Consider the following 14,786-nt stretch of genomic DNA (forward strand, 5'->3'; position numbering starts at 1 on the left):
ATCGAGGAGCTGCTTTTTTCCTACTCTTTATATGATTCTGTAAGATTACTAGAATTCTCTTGCTGGGCTTTCAGTGTTGATCATGCCTCCTTGTACCTCAGTGCAGTAGTTTCCTGTGCAACTCGTGTCATATAGAAAGAAATTGGGGTGGGGGAGGAAACTCTTTTTCTGTTTGAAAACAAAACTCCCCTCTGAAAATCACTGACAGACTCCTGTTCTGGGAATGTCTCTGGGCATCTAGATCTTTCTTCTAATCAAGCAGCTTATTTTCGGGATACCACATTCTTGACTCCAGTGTTGTCTATCATGGTGGCCAAGAGCCATTGTGGAATTTCAGGCAAGGTCTTCTATCTTCACACTTAGTTCTACCTTTAAAAACATTCCTCCGCCCCCAACCTTAAAAAGCCCCAACAACTTCCTCTCCCAGCAAAAACCCCCTAAATTCTGTCAAAACCCTGCTTGTTCACAGTTGACCTTTTATGCCACATAAACTTCTCTTGTTACTTAACGTGTGTAAGTGTTGACCATGGGTATTTAAAGGATGACTGTAGGATTTTTCAACGCAGATTTTTTCAAGCTGAAATTTGGTTCAGGTTTATTGTTCACCTTTGTGTGGCATTTTATTGTTCAGTCTTTTGGGTACAAGAAGCTTTTACTATTTAAAAGATGAGGTGGAAATAATGCTTTATTAGGAACGAATTCAAGTCAATTCAATACCTGATCATGAAAGGTATAAGCCTTTACTGTGATATATATTATAGGACAATTTTGACGCGTGTCTCCAGATGACTAAATCTTTTTGTCTCTTAAGTCCTAGCTTGCCTTGGATTTCTTTCTCCTGCAAACCGTGGTGCTCTGATGACCTGTGCAGTTGTATTGTGGGTTTTATTGGGAACTCCAGCTGGTTACGTGTCTGCCAGAATGTACAAGAGTAAGTATGCGTGTGTGTTTGTGACACAGCAGGTTAAGTTCAGTATTTCTCAGCTTAATATAAACCTCAGGCTGGAACAAGTGTCTCAGACAGCAAACTTACTTCTTGCTGCTGTATTTATAAAACCTTTGGAAGAAGTTTTGAACTTGAAATTGTTTTTACTTTTTCCCTCAGCGTTTAGAGGCGAGAAGTGGAAGACAAACGTTTTGCTTACAGCACTGCTTTGCCCTGGGTTAGTATTGTTTCCCCTGATCCTTTCCTTTATTATTAAGTATAAATGAATCTCAGCTGGGAAGAAGGGAGAGGGGGAAGTAAGTTAGGATGCTTATTTGTGTGATTATTTTCCTTCTTGTTCTACAAGTTGCCGTTCTTTTTGTATATTGTCTGTGATATAAAGAAAAGTGAATTCTGAGAAGCTGGAGCCTAGCACTCTAGACCTAATTCTTCACTCTAGTTCTTCAGCTGTGTAAGTACTGTGTTCAGCTGTGGAGGTAGGAGGACTCTCGCAAGGTGGAATCACTGTAGCAGTACAGTATGTATAGCGATGGGTAATTCCAGTTTGATACCACGGCACTAGGTATGTTCCAGGTAATCCTGTCCTTAACTGGTAACAGGTGTGGTCACTTTGAGGCAGTACATGGTTTTGTGGTAACTTTGGAGTGTCTGTAGTGCTCTTCTGTAAATAGGGAGACAGCCCTTTAGGCAGAACCTCTTAATACTGTAGTTATAGTATCAGTGTTTTCTTGTAACCATGTTACTGGAAGAGACATGGGAAATATTCTGTAGGATTTTTAAAAGTAAATAATGAGATACAGCTGTACTACACAGCAGATGTTTACCATGCTTCTGGATCAGAGTGATGCAGGGACTCTCAAGTTGGTTGTAACCTTCTGCTATAAATGTAGATGATGTCCTGTTTTCAGATATGACTTTAGCATGTGTCATACTGTGGCCAACAGCATTGTGCTTGGGAAAGGCAATAGCTCTCCCACTTTTTGTTTTCTCATGCCTCTCGAGATCTTTCATGAGACTTAGGTCAGTGAAGAAAGGTAACAGAAACTAATATCTTTTCCACGTTTCCCTAGTTCTGTGTTGCAATTTTGAGTACAGGAAGCTATCTCTTGACTAAGGTCCTTGACAAAAGTTGAGGAAAAGTTTATAAATAATTTCTTAAGGTATTTTCCCCCCCTCAAAAAACCCCAAAATGAATAAACCATAACTTGCTTTCTAGTAAAGCAGAATTTCATCAAATGAAATGTAATGCATTCGATAACAATTGAGCATAGTAATTCTATGAGAAAATCCTATTTCTAACCAAAATGTGCTTCAGTCTCCCTGCTGTCATTTAGATATTATCTTGAGAGAGAAGAAAATATTTATTGGTGGAAGGAATATCTTGCTGATCATTTAAACTCCCAAATAAATTAAGTTTCACAGAGGAAGTAGAATGATTGGGGATGGTAGAATAGGAACAGATGTCTTGATTATGCTATGCTAGTTCAGTGAATTTGCATAATATCATAAACAGCCTAAGGCCTTTAGAGTCCCAGTAGACTGATGGGAATTCATATTTGCAGTTGTCTTTTTTTTCTAACTTTGGAGAGGGTAAGTAAGGTCTGTGTTATGAGCTTGGGCAGATGATAAAGATTAGAAGGATTTCTAAAATGGATTTGCTTTTCATTTTTTGTTCAACAAGATGCTTACACCAGGGGTCGCTTGGGTGTGCTTATTGAACAAGTCTCTTTCCCCCAGACAGTTTTGGCAAGTGTAAGGCCTCTCTTAGCAAGAAAGGAGCCTGTCTATTGCTCTAATCCTCCCTGCTTCCTTTTTGAATTAAGTACAGTAGAGGATGCGAGTTCACTTCAGGGTGGTTTAAATTCTGCCTCAGGAGCACAAACCCTAGACAGTGCTGCATTTCGCAAGGGCCCTTCCTGAATTTCCTATGTTATATCTAAGTCCATGGATAATAACAATTTGAGCAGGCTTTTAGATGGGGTTCTGTTGCAGTATGTTTTGCTTTGTTTTCACAATGTTATATTTGAAATCTTTATTATACTACTTGAGCTGTTTCCTATTGTGTTCCCAGGGTATTTAGCTGTACTTAACTGAGGAGAGAAGAACAGGTCTGGAGACATGTCATGACTGATGCAGTCTTTAAGTTCTCCAGAGGTGTGATAACACACACTTAACTGTGTAACTCCATGAGGTGTTGATAACAAAGATTCTGTGGTAGGGAAGAGTCCTTTTTAATCCACCCTTCTCCTACCATGTTGCTGTGCCAGATGCTGCAGCAGGCTATATATTTGTTGTGAGAGTGATGTGTGGCTTCCTAAATGTCAAGTTTTGCAGTCAGTGTTTGTTTCAGAGGGAATTTACTGGTCAGAAAGGACCTGATAAAAGGAATTAAATGACTGGCAATAATAAGAAAGCTGATTCAGACAGGACGTTTTAAACTTTAGTTTCTCTTTTAGCATACTTTGGAGTCTTTTCTCTGTTACTTTTTAGTTTTACATGCAGTGTTTATTTAAGTAGTGCCTTTCCCATAGATGCTTGCATTATAGGCATTGGGTGTTGCAGGCTTTTTACATTAACTGCACTATTGCTGGAGGTAATTGGGACTCTTAGTGAATGAGATTGCAAGAAGCTATTTTTTTTCTGATGCAGACATACCTTAATAGATATTTATTCTTTACTGAATATTTAAATACCTTTTCTGATCTTTTTTCCAGGATTGTCTTTGCTGATTTCTTCATTATGAATCTCATTCTATGGGTGAAAGGATCCTCAGCTGCCATCCCTTTTGGCACTTTGGTCGCTATCCTAGCTATGTGGTTTGGAATTTCAGTCCCACTAACCTTTGTTGGTGCCTATTTTGGCTTCAAAGAGAAGGTAGGGCTCTTTGAATACAGTTTTGAAATATACCTCTCTTCTGCAGTTGAGTTGTTGAATCCCTAAGTGTACAGGAACTGCTTAGATTGAAATTCAGACATCTGTGGCCTTTTGAGTGTAAATGATATTTTACTTTTTCATGATTTTGATATTGAGTACATGCTTGTAATGTCACACTATACTTACTCTTTTTTCTGTCTGTTCATTAGAATCAGATTTTAACAGTGATCTTGGAGGTCTCACTTTCTGTACTTGAGTAATACCTCAGCAGCTTCATTTTTTTAAGTAATACTTCAGTTTGTAGCTCTCTAGTTTGAGATATTTTGAGCCAGACAACTTTTTATTAAGGACTGAACAGCTTGCTTTCCTTGTGTTCTGCCTTGCTTACTGACCAGTAGCTGGAATATCTAAAACATACATGTTTTTTTTCCCAATGATGGATGTCAAGTCTGTAGTTTTCTTGATTTGGTAATTTGTGATGGCTTATGCATGAAAATAAAGTTCTATTCATGAAATCTTTAGGTGTTATATTAGGGAAAAGCTGTCTTATTGATGATGTAACAATTTCTTTTCATTTCTTCCCAAGCCAATTGAACATCCAGTTCGTACAAACCAGATTCCTCGTCAAATACCAGAACAGTCCTTTTTCACAAAACCATTGCCTGGTATCATAATGGGTGGCATCTTGCCCTTTGGCTGTATTTTTATTCAACTTTTTTTCATTCTGAATAGCATTTGGTGAGTATTTTTGTTTCTGCTGTTGTAATTATTCTGGTTTGCAAACAGATAGTTGAGTTTGAGTATCTCAAACCAACGAATGTGAGGAATAAAGCGGTTCTTAAATTTTTTGATCTTGCAGAATTTTGTGGCATTTCCAGAATTTGCATGTTTATTCCCATGCTTAGAAATTATAAAACTAATTCTTACTGACAACTGCAAAGTATGAGATTCAAGTCCAGTTTCCTTGTTTTATCTTTCTAGCTCTCAACAGCACAAGCCTCATTTCATGCTGTTGTGGTTAGGTGGAGCCTAACCTCTTCTGTAACTGTATTATGGTTTATGAAACTAGTATGATCCGGTTCCATCTGTTAATTCAGAGGCAGATCAAGAATGTGGGAGTCCATGTTCTGTAAGGCAAAGCCTCCACTGCCTGTGAAACATCCACACAACTCCTAAATCTTTTCAAAAATTAGTCAAGCAAGTGCATGGAAAATTAAACCAGTGGAGTCTTTAATAACTTTCACAATCTAAATATGAAATGTTTAATACATTGTTCAATTGAAAAAAATAACCTGAAGTTGACATGTTTTTGAGGTGTCCTTTGTTTATGCTGATATTTATTATGGAACTGTTTTCTAAATCAGTTCTTTAAATGCAAATCTATTAGATAATTGCTTTACTTACAGAGTACATTTGGGTACAGGAAAAAAACTCCGTGTTTCTTTTTCATTAGCTTAGCATCTGGGCAGGGAACACAGTGAATTAACTCAGAGACCTTCAGCAAAAAATTAGACTCTTGTTTTTATGTATTTTTTATTTTAGGTCTCATCAGATGTACTACATGTTTGGTTTCCTGTTCCTAGTTTTTATAATTCTCCTAATTACGTGTTCTGAGGCTACAGTTTTGCTGTGCTACTTCCATCTGTGTGCAGAGGTAAAAAGTACAGTTTTGATCTAGATACCACTTGTAGCTGGAAGATGTTAATGGTGGATTTGAGGTATTCACATGTACTGGGATGTGCTGAATGCTGTGAATAGATTGTATTGTCAGCCCTTGACATGCTTTTCTTGGCCACTCTTCTGAAATGTGCCTTTTGCTTCAAAATCCATCGTTTGCAGCACATGAGCAGAAGTAAAATGCTTTGATCTTAGAATAACATCCTGTTCATAGTGGAAAACAATACAACCGACTTGGAGAAATTAAAGAGTAGCTACATGCTATGCTGGAATGTTTCTTTTTTTTTTTGAGATAAACTTGGAAGACAATATATCTCATAAAACAGTGCTATTTTTCAGCCACCATACTTATATTCTGTTTTCTGTGTGATGTCTCTCACTGAATGGTTTCTTGTTTCTTGCAGGATTATCATTGGTGGTGGCGATCATTCTTGACGAGCAGCTTTACAGCAGTTTATCTCTTTATCTATGCAGTTCATTACTTCTTCTCAAAACTCCAGATCACAGGAACTGCCAGCACCATTTTATACTTTGGTTACACAATGATCATGGTCTTGATTTTTTTCCTTTTCACAGGTAAGTACATTTAGTTCAAACTAAAATAAAAAATGAATGCAGGCGTTTCAGTTTTTTGAAATGAAAAACATGAAACTTGGACTGTCTGAAACATTAAATACAATTTTTAGCTCTTTTGTCAGTGTTACTTTTGTGGTTTGTGACACCACATCACAGGAAGATATTCTTTAGAAGGTTTGGGTTTTTTCCTAACTTGAAATTACATTTATTTATAGTATAATTAATTTTTCTTTATTGCAGGTTATATTAGCAGTGAATTCAAACCATTATACTTTCAAAGTGCTATTCTTGTTCACTTTGATATCAGGAGTGTCTAACTTGATTCTGGATTTCATATGTGGTTTCAGAAGCTCTATAGCTGGAGATGTTGCATTCCTCATATGGAGAATAAAAGCTGTTTTCAGCTTTTACTATGAGCAAGTGAAGCAGTTTCATGTTGGGAAAGATGTGAATGTTGATGATAGAGAGTTCTAGTGGTGTTAGAGATAGTCTTACTGGCTCATTAAGCACTACACCTTAATGATAGGAGCATACCTCAGCTAGAGGAACCTATTTGAAATAGGGGCCTCCTTTAAGAGTTCAACTTTTCTGATATTATTCATGCAGACTAAATATCATTTATAGAATTACTCTAATAGTCATAGTTACTTGGCTGAAACTGGAATTTCAAGGTTGATCTCATGTGAAATCTGAGCCTGAATTACCATGTGTGAGATGAAATTAGAAGGTCTTTGATAGATATGGATCCTTTCAAAATAGCCAGGGACATTTTGTATTGGTGTTCATCATACTGCTGCTATTGTGTAGTTTTAACACATTAAGTCAAATCTTTTCTATATCACTCTACTTAGCACTACTGCAATGATAGAACTAGAGAAAATGCTGGTTGGCATGGATTGGTCATAAAACAAACCCTAGACAATCTCTCTGTGTAGGACATCATGGTTTGGATTGTTATTGAAACCTGTTGAAATTACTGTGTGATGGCTTTAGGAAATACATCATGTAACTCCCTTGATGCAGTTAACAAAGAGTGGCTAAAATAAGTAATGAAAATAAGTTAGCGTCAGATTTCAAGTTTGTCAGTTCAGCAGTGATAAGGACCTCTTTCATCTTTACTGCTTCTAATAGTGGTTGATATGAGGCAAAAAAGCACTTTTCATAATAAAACATGGAAGAAAATTACCATATGTTTGAACAAACCTATTACTCTTTAAAAATTACATTTAGTAACAATAACTGGCACTTACTGCTAGATTTTTATTGTTGTTTGCTATTTAGACTCGTGTTTCTTCAAAAGAATGTAAAAATAAACATTTTTTAAAAGAAGTGGGGGGAGAAAGCAAAGAGCATTTAATTCTCCTAATTTTTAATTATTAGAAGGCAAACACAGCAGTTGGCATATTGCCAGTAAAGCCCCTGCTTAAATCTTGGCAAAACAGGCAAGCTCCAGATGTCTTTTATAATATGTTACATATCCTTAAAAAAACCCTCCAAACTGTAGTCTAAAATGTTTTAATTACTTTTAAACTGAAGCAATACGTTAATACATGTCTAGCTTTTAGCAGAGGTTAGTTGCTATTCTGCCAAGTTCAATTTCACTTACCAGATGCAAACTGATAGAATTAAAAATATCTCTTTCGTATATAAAATGATAATTGAAACTGTCATGGCAGCTGCTGAAATGGCCTTAAAAGCTTCAGATGTGCTGATCCTTGAGTTCTTGACCTGGAGGCCAGTGAGGCCCCAGAAGTACAATAACAAACTGCTACTGTTACTTCTGCAGTGTCTTTTTTTTTTTTTTGAACAGAACCACAATGATGACTGTTGCATTTATAGTTCATGAGGAAAACTACTACATGATCTTGTGTTTTTTTTCTAAATGTAATAGAAGCGCTAGTCACTAGAAAGGTAGTGGGTATAATAGTCCCATGGAGTGTGTAATAAACCCCTGGTAGTGTAAAATGCTATGATGAATTTTCTATGTTTAGTTTGATTGGGGGGGGTGACTGAAATGTAAGCTTTTCTAGATAGCTGACTAGCAGAAGACACCTAACTTTGCTTTGTTTTGTAAAACGTTCCTTGATAGCACTTGTTTGGAAAATAAGAGTTCAGCCCTTCACAAGTTTGTGGAAGGGAGGGAGTTTGCTGAGGTAACTTTACACCCTGTTTGCATTAATAGCATTCTTCCTCTATGTATATTCCCAAAAAGGAACCTTGATCTGTTCCACTTAAGTTAGCACTTGGTATTTTGGATTTGTCTATTCTTGCCTGTTAGGTCTCAGCAACTCTGACAGAAATATAAAGGGCAGTGTTAATACCTCCTCTGTGGTGGTGTGGTGTGTTACTGTGGACATTGCAAAAGAGATCATAACGAATAAGTAAATACGAGCTGAATGCTTGTAAGGCAACATGGACAATAATGTAATCTGACCAGTAAAATCTAACAATTAATGTGCACATCCAAACAAGCCAATTTTATTGGAATGTACAAAGTGCAGCTAATCTCTCAAGAAATAATAAGTGTGGTTGAATGAGGATAGCTACATGATGACATGTGTTTTATGGTAGGAGACGAAAAAATGCTGAACATAGTCAAAGCGTGTTGCTGTAGAGTGACCTCTATTTTTGAACATCATTTTCACTTGTGAGTTAATGCCATTTTCAAAATTGAGTTTTGATCTTCTGTGTAGATTGTGTTTAGAATCCGAGATTCTGAAGCACCCACCACTGTGCAGTGATTGAAACCAGTATGATACAGAGAGCTTCTAAGGTACATAAGAAGTATCAGCCAAGTGCAGAGTGCTTTTCTATTTGCTTTCTTACAATCTGTTCGTGCTTTGAATTCTTTTTTCTTCATTAAACAGTAAAGCTAGAAGAAATGAATAGAGCAGAATAGTCTGCTTAATGCAGTTTAGCATTGTTCTGTCCAACAATCCTTGGTTTTAATTTTGAATTTAAACCAGTTTACTAATAACTTTCCCTTGCCCAGTTAGATGCTAGCTTTCTGTGTATAAGGTCTTCTTCCTGGGTATAAGAAAACTCTCTTGCAAAGTGGTAGCACTACATTCCAGACCAGAGTATTCAGCAGCATATAAACTGGAGGATGACAAGATCTAAAACAAGTGAGGTGTCAGTGTCTCCCTACTAAGTAGAAATGGATGTATTGGATGCATTTTACCTCTTGGCTAGGGAAATGACTTGAGATATCTTCATAGCTAGACTCTGGAATTTTAAATAGCTCTTGCAAAAATGATCTTTTAGCTGTACCTTCCTAGGATGATCAGTGACATACAGGGGGCTGCAGCACATGGGGATGGCATCAGTTTCCTGGACTAGTAGGGGTCATTCAGAGAGGCAGAATCTTAAAACATGAAGGTCATTCACTTAGGGAGGACTAAAGGTTTACCTCAAAAAAATAGATTCTTAACTGCATGCCATTCAGATGCTTTTTCACTTAATCTAAGAGGATGAATGCTTAGGATTGGTTAAAGTAAAAATTATCCATGAAAGTGGATTGCAATTTTAGATGAAATGTAGTAAACAGATTTTACAGACAGACTGGAGGAATTGGCATCAGACCTTGTATCTTTGTGCTGTGTTGTTTCATAGAGAGGTAGGAATGTTGTAGAAACCTTCATTGGAAAGGAGTTGAGACCAACTGGAAAATAATTTTGCAGGTATTAACTCATTGAACTAGTGGAGGGGTTGTTTGTTTAGGGCTTTTGAGTTTTCTGGGGTTTTCTTGGTTGTTGTTCTTTTCTTCTTAGTACTTACTGTTAGAATTTAATGGCTTTGTAAAAACCACCTTTGGGAGTCTGTTTTCTGTCATGTGTTCATTGATGTCTGTCAGCAAAGCAGGAAGCTGAAGAGCTATGCTTCTTGTTGATAGTGCTTCAAAACTGGTTTCAGTCTGAATGTGTTCCGAAAGAAACAAATAACAAGCTAGATCCTTGGGTGGTCTTATCTACAGCTTTCCTAACTAGTCCTACTGTTCTAATGAGACATACTTTAAGTAAGGGGTGAGTGCAATTTTGGTACAAGATGTGCTTAGGAAAATGCTCAAGATTGAAGAGCTGTGCATGCTCCTCAAGAAAATGTGTTTCAAGCCATGGCAGTTAAGATGGCAGGTTGTAATTTAACTAGAGCAACTAATGATAGCAACTTTCCTGGGTAGAGCTGTAGGAAATTGATCTTACCTACCTGTATTTTAAGATTAGTCGTAGTCAAAATAGTTAAAAGGAGAATCTGAGAGCTTGTTATACTAGTCAGCACTGGCCTAAAGATCCAGTGTGGTCATGCTTTTTTGTATGAAGTGCCAGAATTTGTAACAACTGTCAAACTTGTGAAATGGGCTAAAATGTAGAAAGCATATTCTAGCTAGAATTTTGAAATAATAAGTTTAGAGTTATTCTTCTTCCCCAATCATTATTTATTTGCATGTTCCTTTCTGTTTGGGGTATTTAGTCCTATATAGAAAAGTGATAACTTTTTGACTTGACATGTGGACCTCAACAGTTCATGGAATCACAAACATCCTCAGATCGGAGGTGGAAAACCCTCTGAATTTCAATGAAACCAGGCACTGAGCTGCTTATGATCTTCAAAAGTTAAGCATTTAGCTGCAGTACCATAAGCAATCCTTGTACATAGAGCAGCTGTACAGCTGAAGGACACACTACTTTATTAGCTGCTTTAACTTATATTAATTTCTTATTTCATACTATCAGCACAACTCTGCTGACCTCAGCTTTTAGAAGTTCCCAATCTGAGTGTTTGGCCCATGTTACTTTTCAAAAAAGGAAAAAACAGCACTAAAGCCACGGAGTTAATTTGCTGTGATTAATTCTCACTTACAGATCTGCAGTTTGATTCTTGAGGTAGATTTTCAAAATAGTTGTGATTCTGCCAGCACCTTTAAACCCATCTGATCTTTGAGTGTCAAGTACACTATTTAGGAGAGGTAGTTTTGACAGATGATGGGGTCCTTAGGTTGATGCTCTTTTAAGAAGTTTCTCATCTATACAACTGTCCACATCTAGAATTTGTAGGGTGAATTTGTTTGTGGGAGGGAAGAAGAAGTTACGGTACTGGTAAGCCCTAATTATTAGTGTTGGAATAAAGCACTGTGGAAGTAACAGCAGAGGGAAACTCTACTGCCCAGGGAAAGTACTGACTACATAAGGCTGTATCTTGGTGAATCTCCTGCAAATTTGGTGTCTGACAAACAATACTACTTAGTGCTTGTGTTACAACCTATAGTTCCAGTGCACTGGCAAAATTTCTGATAAAGTTCAGAAAAGGAGTAGGAGGTACTTGGTCTTTGATTTGCTAAACAGACTTTTTTTTAGGAGGGAAGTTAAAAATCAATATTACTGAGATCTGTGAAAATCTGTTTATAGATGAAATACTTGTTCACAGTGTGAGGTCTTCAGATTCTGCTATGATTGAGGCCATGTTTTATAGAAAGCTGGTATATCAGAGAGATCAGAGTGAGAAGGATTGGAGGAAAATACTGTGGATTTGGAGTATATTCCCATATAAAGTAATGGCACAGTCAGAAAAATGTGGAAAAATCTCACCTTTGTGTTGAGGTTATTAATTTTTATTATGGTACCATTTTGTTCTAGAACAGCAGATGAATTTTTAAGATACTTCATTGCTTAAGCATTTGGAAGAAATGTTGCTTTCAAAGCCATAAAAGGCTCAAAAGTTGGCTATATTATGAAAACAACTAGAAAGCAGGTGCTGAGAACCATTGCTAGGAAAAAAACCATGAGAGTAAAGCTTAGAGTAACAATGCTGATATTGGAGTATTGGACACAGTAGGAAAGAGTGAGAATTGACCATAAACTGTAAAGACTTAGTGATGTCAAACCTCCAAAGGAATTAAATTCCTTCTGTGGCTGGTGTCTGATCTCCTATCAACAGCAGCAAATCTGTCATCTCCTACTGTTTCAGAAGATGATAACTGCAAACTTGGAGGAAAAGGGTAATCTGTGGCATATAATACTAGGCTGTCAAAAAGCCTTTAACTGCAAATATACATGGTAGCACAAAGAATACAAGAACTGGCATATAGATAATAAGCATTCAAAGATAAGTTCCTCACTTATCAAGTGCATAGATGTGGTCTGAAAGACAGAAATGTAATGGATGTAGAAAAGATAAGTGCTTACTAAAGAACTTTCTAGTTGGTAAACCAGTCCCAATGAAATAGTGGAAAAAATAATTGGAGCTGATGTTAAACAAGGACTATACAGACAGAAAAGGATGAGTGTAGAACTGGAAGAACTGAGTGCATGATCTTGCAAGTGCCTCTAGTGTAGCTGCTAAGGGCTGGCGTGTAGTTGTGTCTTGAATAATGAATTCAGCTGAAACCAAGACCTTCCCGTTTTTTAGTTGGTGAGGCTTAACATCTGTGTGGCAGTTTGCCCCTAGGTAAAAGCATGAGGAATAATGCATCACTTCCCTTAGAGGCTTAAGACTTAATGAATTGTATGGTACTCAATGTCTCCTTGCATACTAAGTTCTTAAAGTAATTTAAAAATAAATGTGATGGACAATGTCTTTGCAGTTGCCCCATAATAGTCACTGTGGGGTGCAAGTTGCAGTCTTGTTCTTCATCTTAAAAGTAGAAAATTGGTATGGACTGATCTCATTCGGTGTCACCTCCTCTCTCCATCATCTAAGTCTGCACTGTGCTGCCTCAAACCACAGGATTTGACATGCAGCCCAAAGTGCCTCCAGAAGGTAGTTGTGATTTTTCTCTCCTGCTGTTGAGTTGGATGAATAAAGAATGGATTGGTAAGAAATCAAGGCAGGCCTTACCAAACCAGAGCCCAGATCTGCCACCCAGACACCCTCACAGCAGTACTGCCAAGGAGTATGAGAACAGGACAGACATGCACTGGTACTTTCTCCCAGCCTCCCATCAACTGTGACTTTTTTAGAGCTTGAAATGGTGTCTCTGTAATTAATAGCCTTTGGATTCCTTTGTGTTGGAATTTGTTCAGTTGCCCAAACTCGTGTATGTTTTTATTATCTACAGTGACCTGTGACAAGAAAATCAGCAGCTTGACTACACGTTTACACAAAATTATGTGGTTTGGTTTGTGCCACTGCTAATCTCATTTGTTGCTTGCTCCCATTGCTATAGCACTCAGAGCACTGCTTTAGCAAAAGGAGGTAACAGGATATCCAAAGAAAGAAGTTCCCTGTTCTTGAGTGTAAATAAAGCACAATGAACAGAAAACCAGGCCAGGTGACTTTTCCCAAGGCCTTGTTTTGTGTCGTAATTCATAGGTGACTGTGAACTATTGTAGACCTAAAAAACCCAGGTAGATATTGACTTTGTGTGTGTATAAAAGGCAGTTACTTAAAGGATGCTGTGTGCCTGCTAGAGGTGATAGTAGCATCTCCTTCAGTGGTTTAAATGTACGTCAAGCAGCACCGTCCTAAAAGTCATCTTTGATCTAAATCAATAACTTAGCCTAGGGATGAATGTGTGTTGTTAAATTTAACAAGTGCTGTTATTCTGGGTAGTTAGCTGGATCACAATGTTGTATTCTGTCCTGCTGGGAAGTACTTGTTAGATTTTTCTCTCAGAACAAACTGGAAGATAAACTAACCATTTTCCCTTTCTCATTTCAGGGACTATTGGATTTTTTGCCTGCTTCTGGTTTGTAAGTAAGATTTACAGTGTTGTGAAAGTGGACTGAAAAGCTTCAAAGTGTCTTTTGAACATATCTCCCTTGCTGTTTGATCATTTTTACCATGTATTGAAAAACATCCTGTGTAATTATTCCAATTTGAGAACGCTGAAGAGCAGAGTACAGCATAAAATACAGATTTGTATGGAAGGCGATGGCACCACTAGAAAAATGTTTACATTGCTCATTGAATATGTTAATTCTAATAATTCTAAAAATTGTACCCAGAATTGGATTTAGGACAAATAAAAGTTCAGTGAACCTATTTCATTTGGAAAATGAGTGCATTATACAGTTCTCCAGCTGATATTCCATGTGAGTCTTTTTTTTTTTTTACCTCTTGGTTCCCATTTATACACCACAAAAGCATAGGACTCTCAAGTAAATCTATGTAAAATGTGAATTTTTTTTAACTTAACTATGATTGTACATACTATCCTGCACCTTCTTTACAAGTAGGTATCTTCTTACAAATGTACATGCATTTAGTGTAATGTAGACTTTATTAAAACTCTCGACATTGGTTTTTGGTTCAAATAAAACTGCACAACTCTGACTTGTTTGCTTTCTTGTTAATTAGGCCTTGACTACTTGGGCACAGATTACATGAGTGTGACCAGTTGGTAGCTCTTGAGGTTTTTTTGTTGTTTACAAGCAGTTTGGCTGTGACTTTGGCTGCAAATTGATGCCAGCAGAAGGACTGAGAGGTCATTGAATCCACAGCTGCTGCTGCCATTACCTGTGCCTTGGCTGTGAACTTTCTCTGACTTCCCCCAAAATACATTTTGCAGAGCAAACTGTTACTTTCTACCAAAGATTGAAAATCCTTTTCCTTCTTTTAGCCCTCTGAAACACACATCTCGTTCTCCATCCTGTGAAGGCTCTGCAGCCTGTTGGGATGTTAGCTGTGAATCCAGTGGGTGATTCTTAAAGGTGAAGCTGTTCTTCCTGCTCTGCAGACCCTGTGCTTAAATGCTGGCTTATGTAAGATGACTGTCTGA

General features: G+C 37.4%; 1 protein-coding gene across 1 annotated transcript in view; it reads left to right on the plus strand.

The window, feature by feature from the left end:
- The window catches only part of LOC104558373 (transmembrane 9 superfamily member 2), a 31,563-nt gene extending 17,222 nt beyond the window's left edge, over positions 1-14,341 (plus strand). Inside the window, exons 11-17 of the mRNA XM_062006694.1 lie at positions 812-931; positions 1,106-1,163; positions 3,661-3,820; positions 4,407-4,558; positions 5,363-5,474; positions 5,902-6,073; positions 13,727-14,341. Coding sequence (XP_061862678.1) covers positions 812-931; positions 1,106-1,163; positions 3,661-3,820; positions 4,407-4,558; positions 5,363-5,474; positions 5,902-6,073; positions 13,727-13,794 — 842 coding nt within the window. The 3' untranslated portion in view covers positions 13,795-14,341. The remainder of the gene's footprint in view (positions 1-811; positions 932-1,105; positions 1,164-3,660; positions 3,821-4,406; positions 4,559-5,362; positions 5,475-5,901; positions 6,074-13,726) is intronic.
- Positions 14,342-14,786: the final 445 nt, after the last annotated feature.

The sequence above is a fragment of the Colius striatus genome, chromosome 13, assembly GCF_028858725.1.
Source record: "Colius striatus isolate bColStr4 chromosome 13, bColStr4.1.hap1, whole genome shotgun sequence".
NCBI lineage: Eukaryota > Metazoa > Chordata > Aves > Coliiformes > Coliidae > Colius > Colius striatus.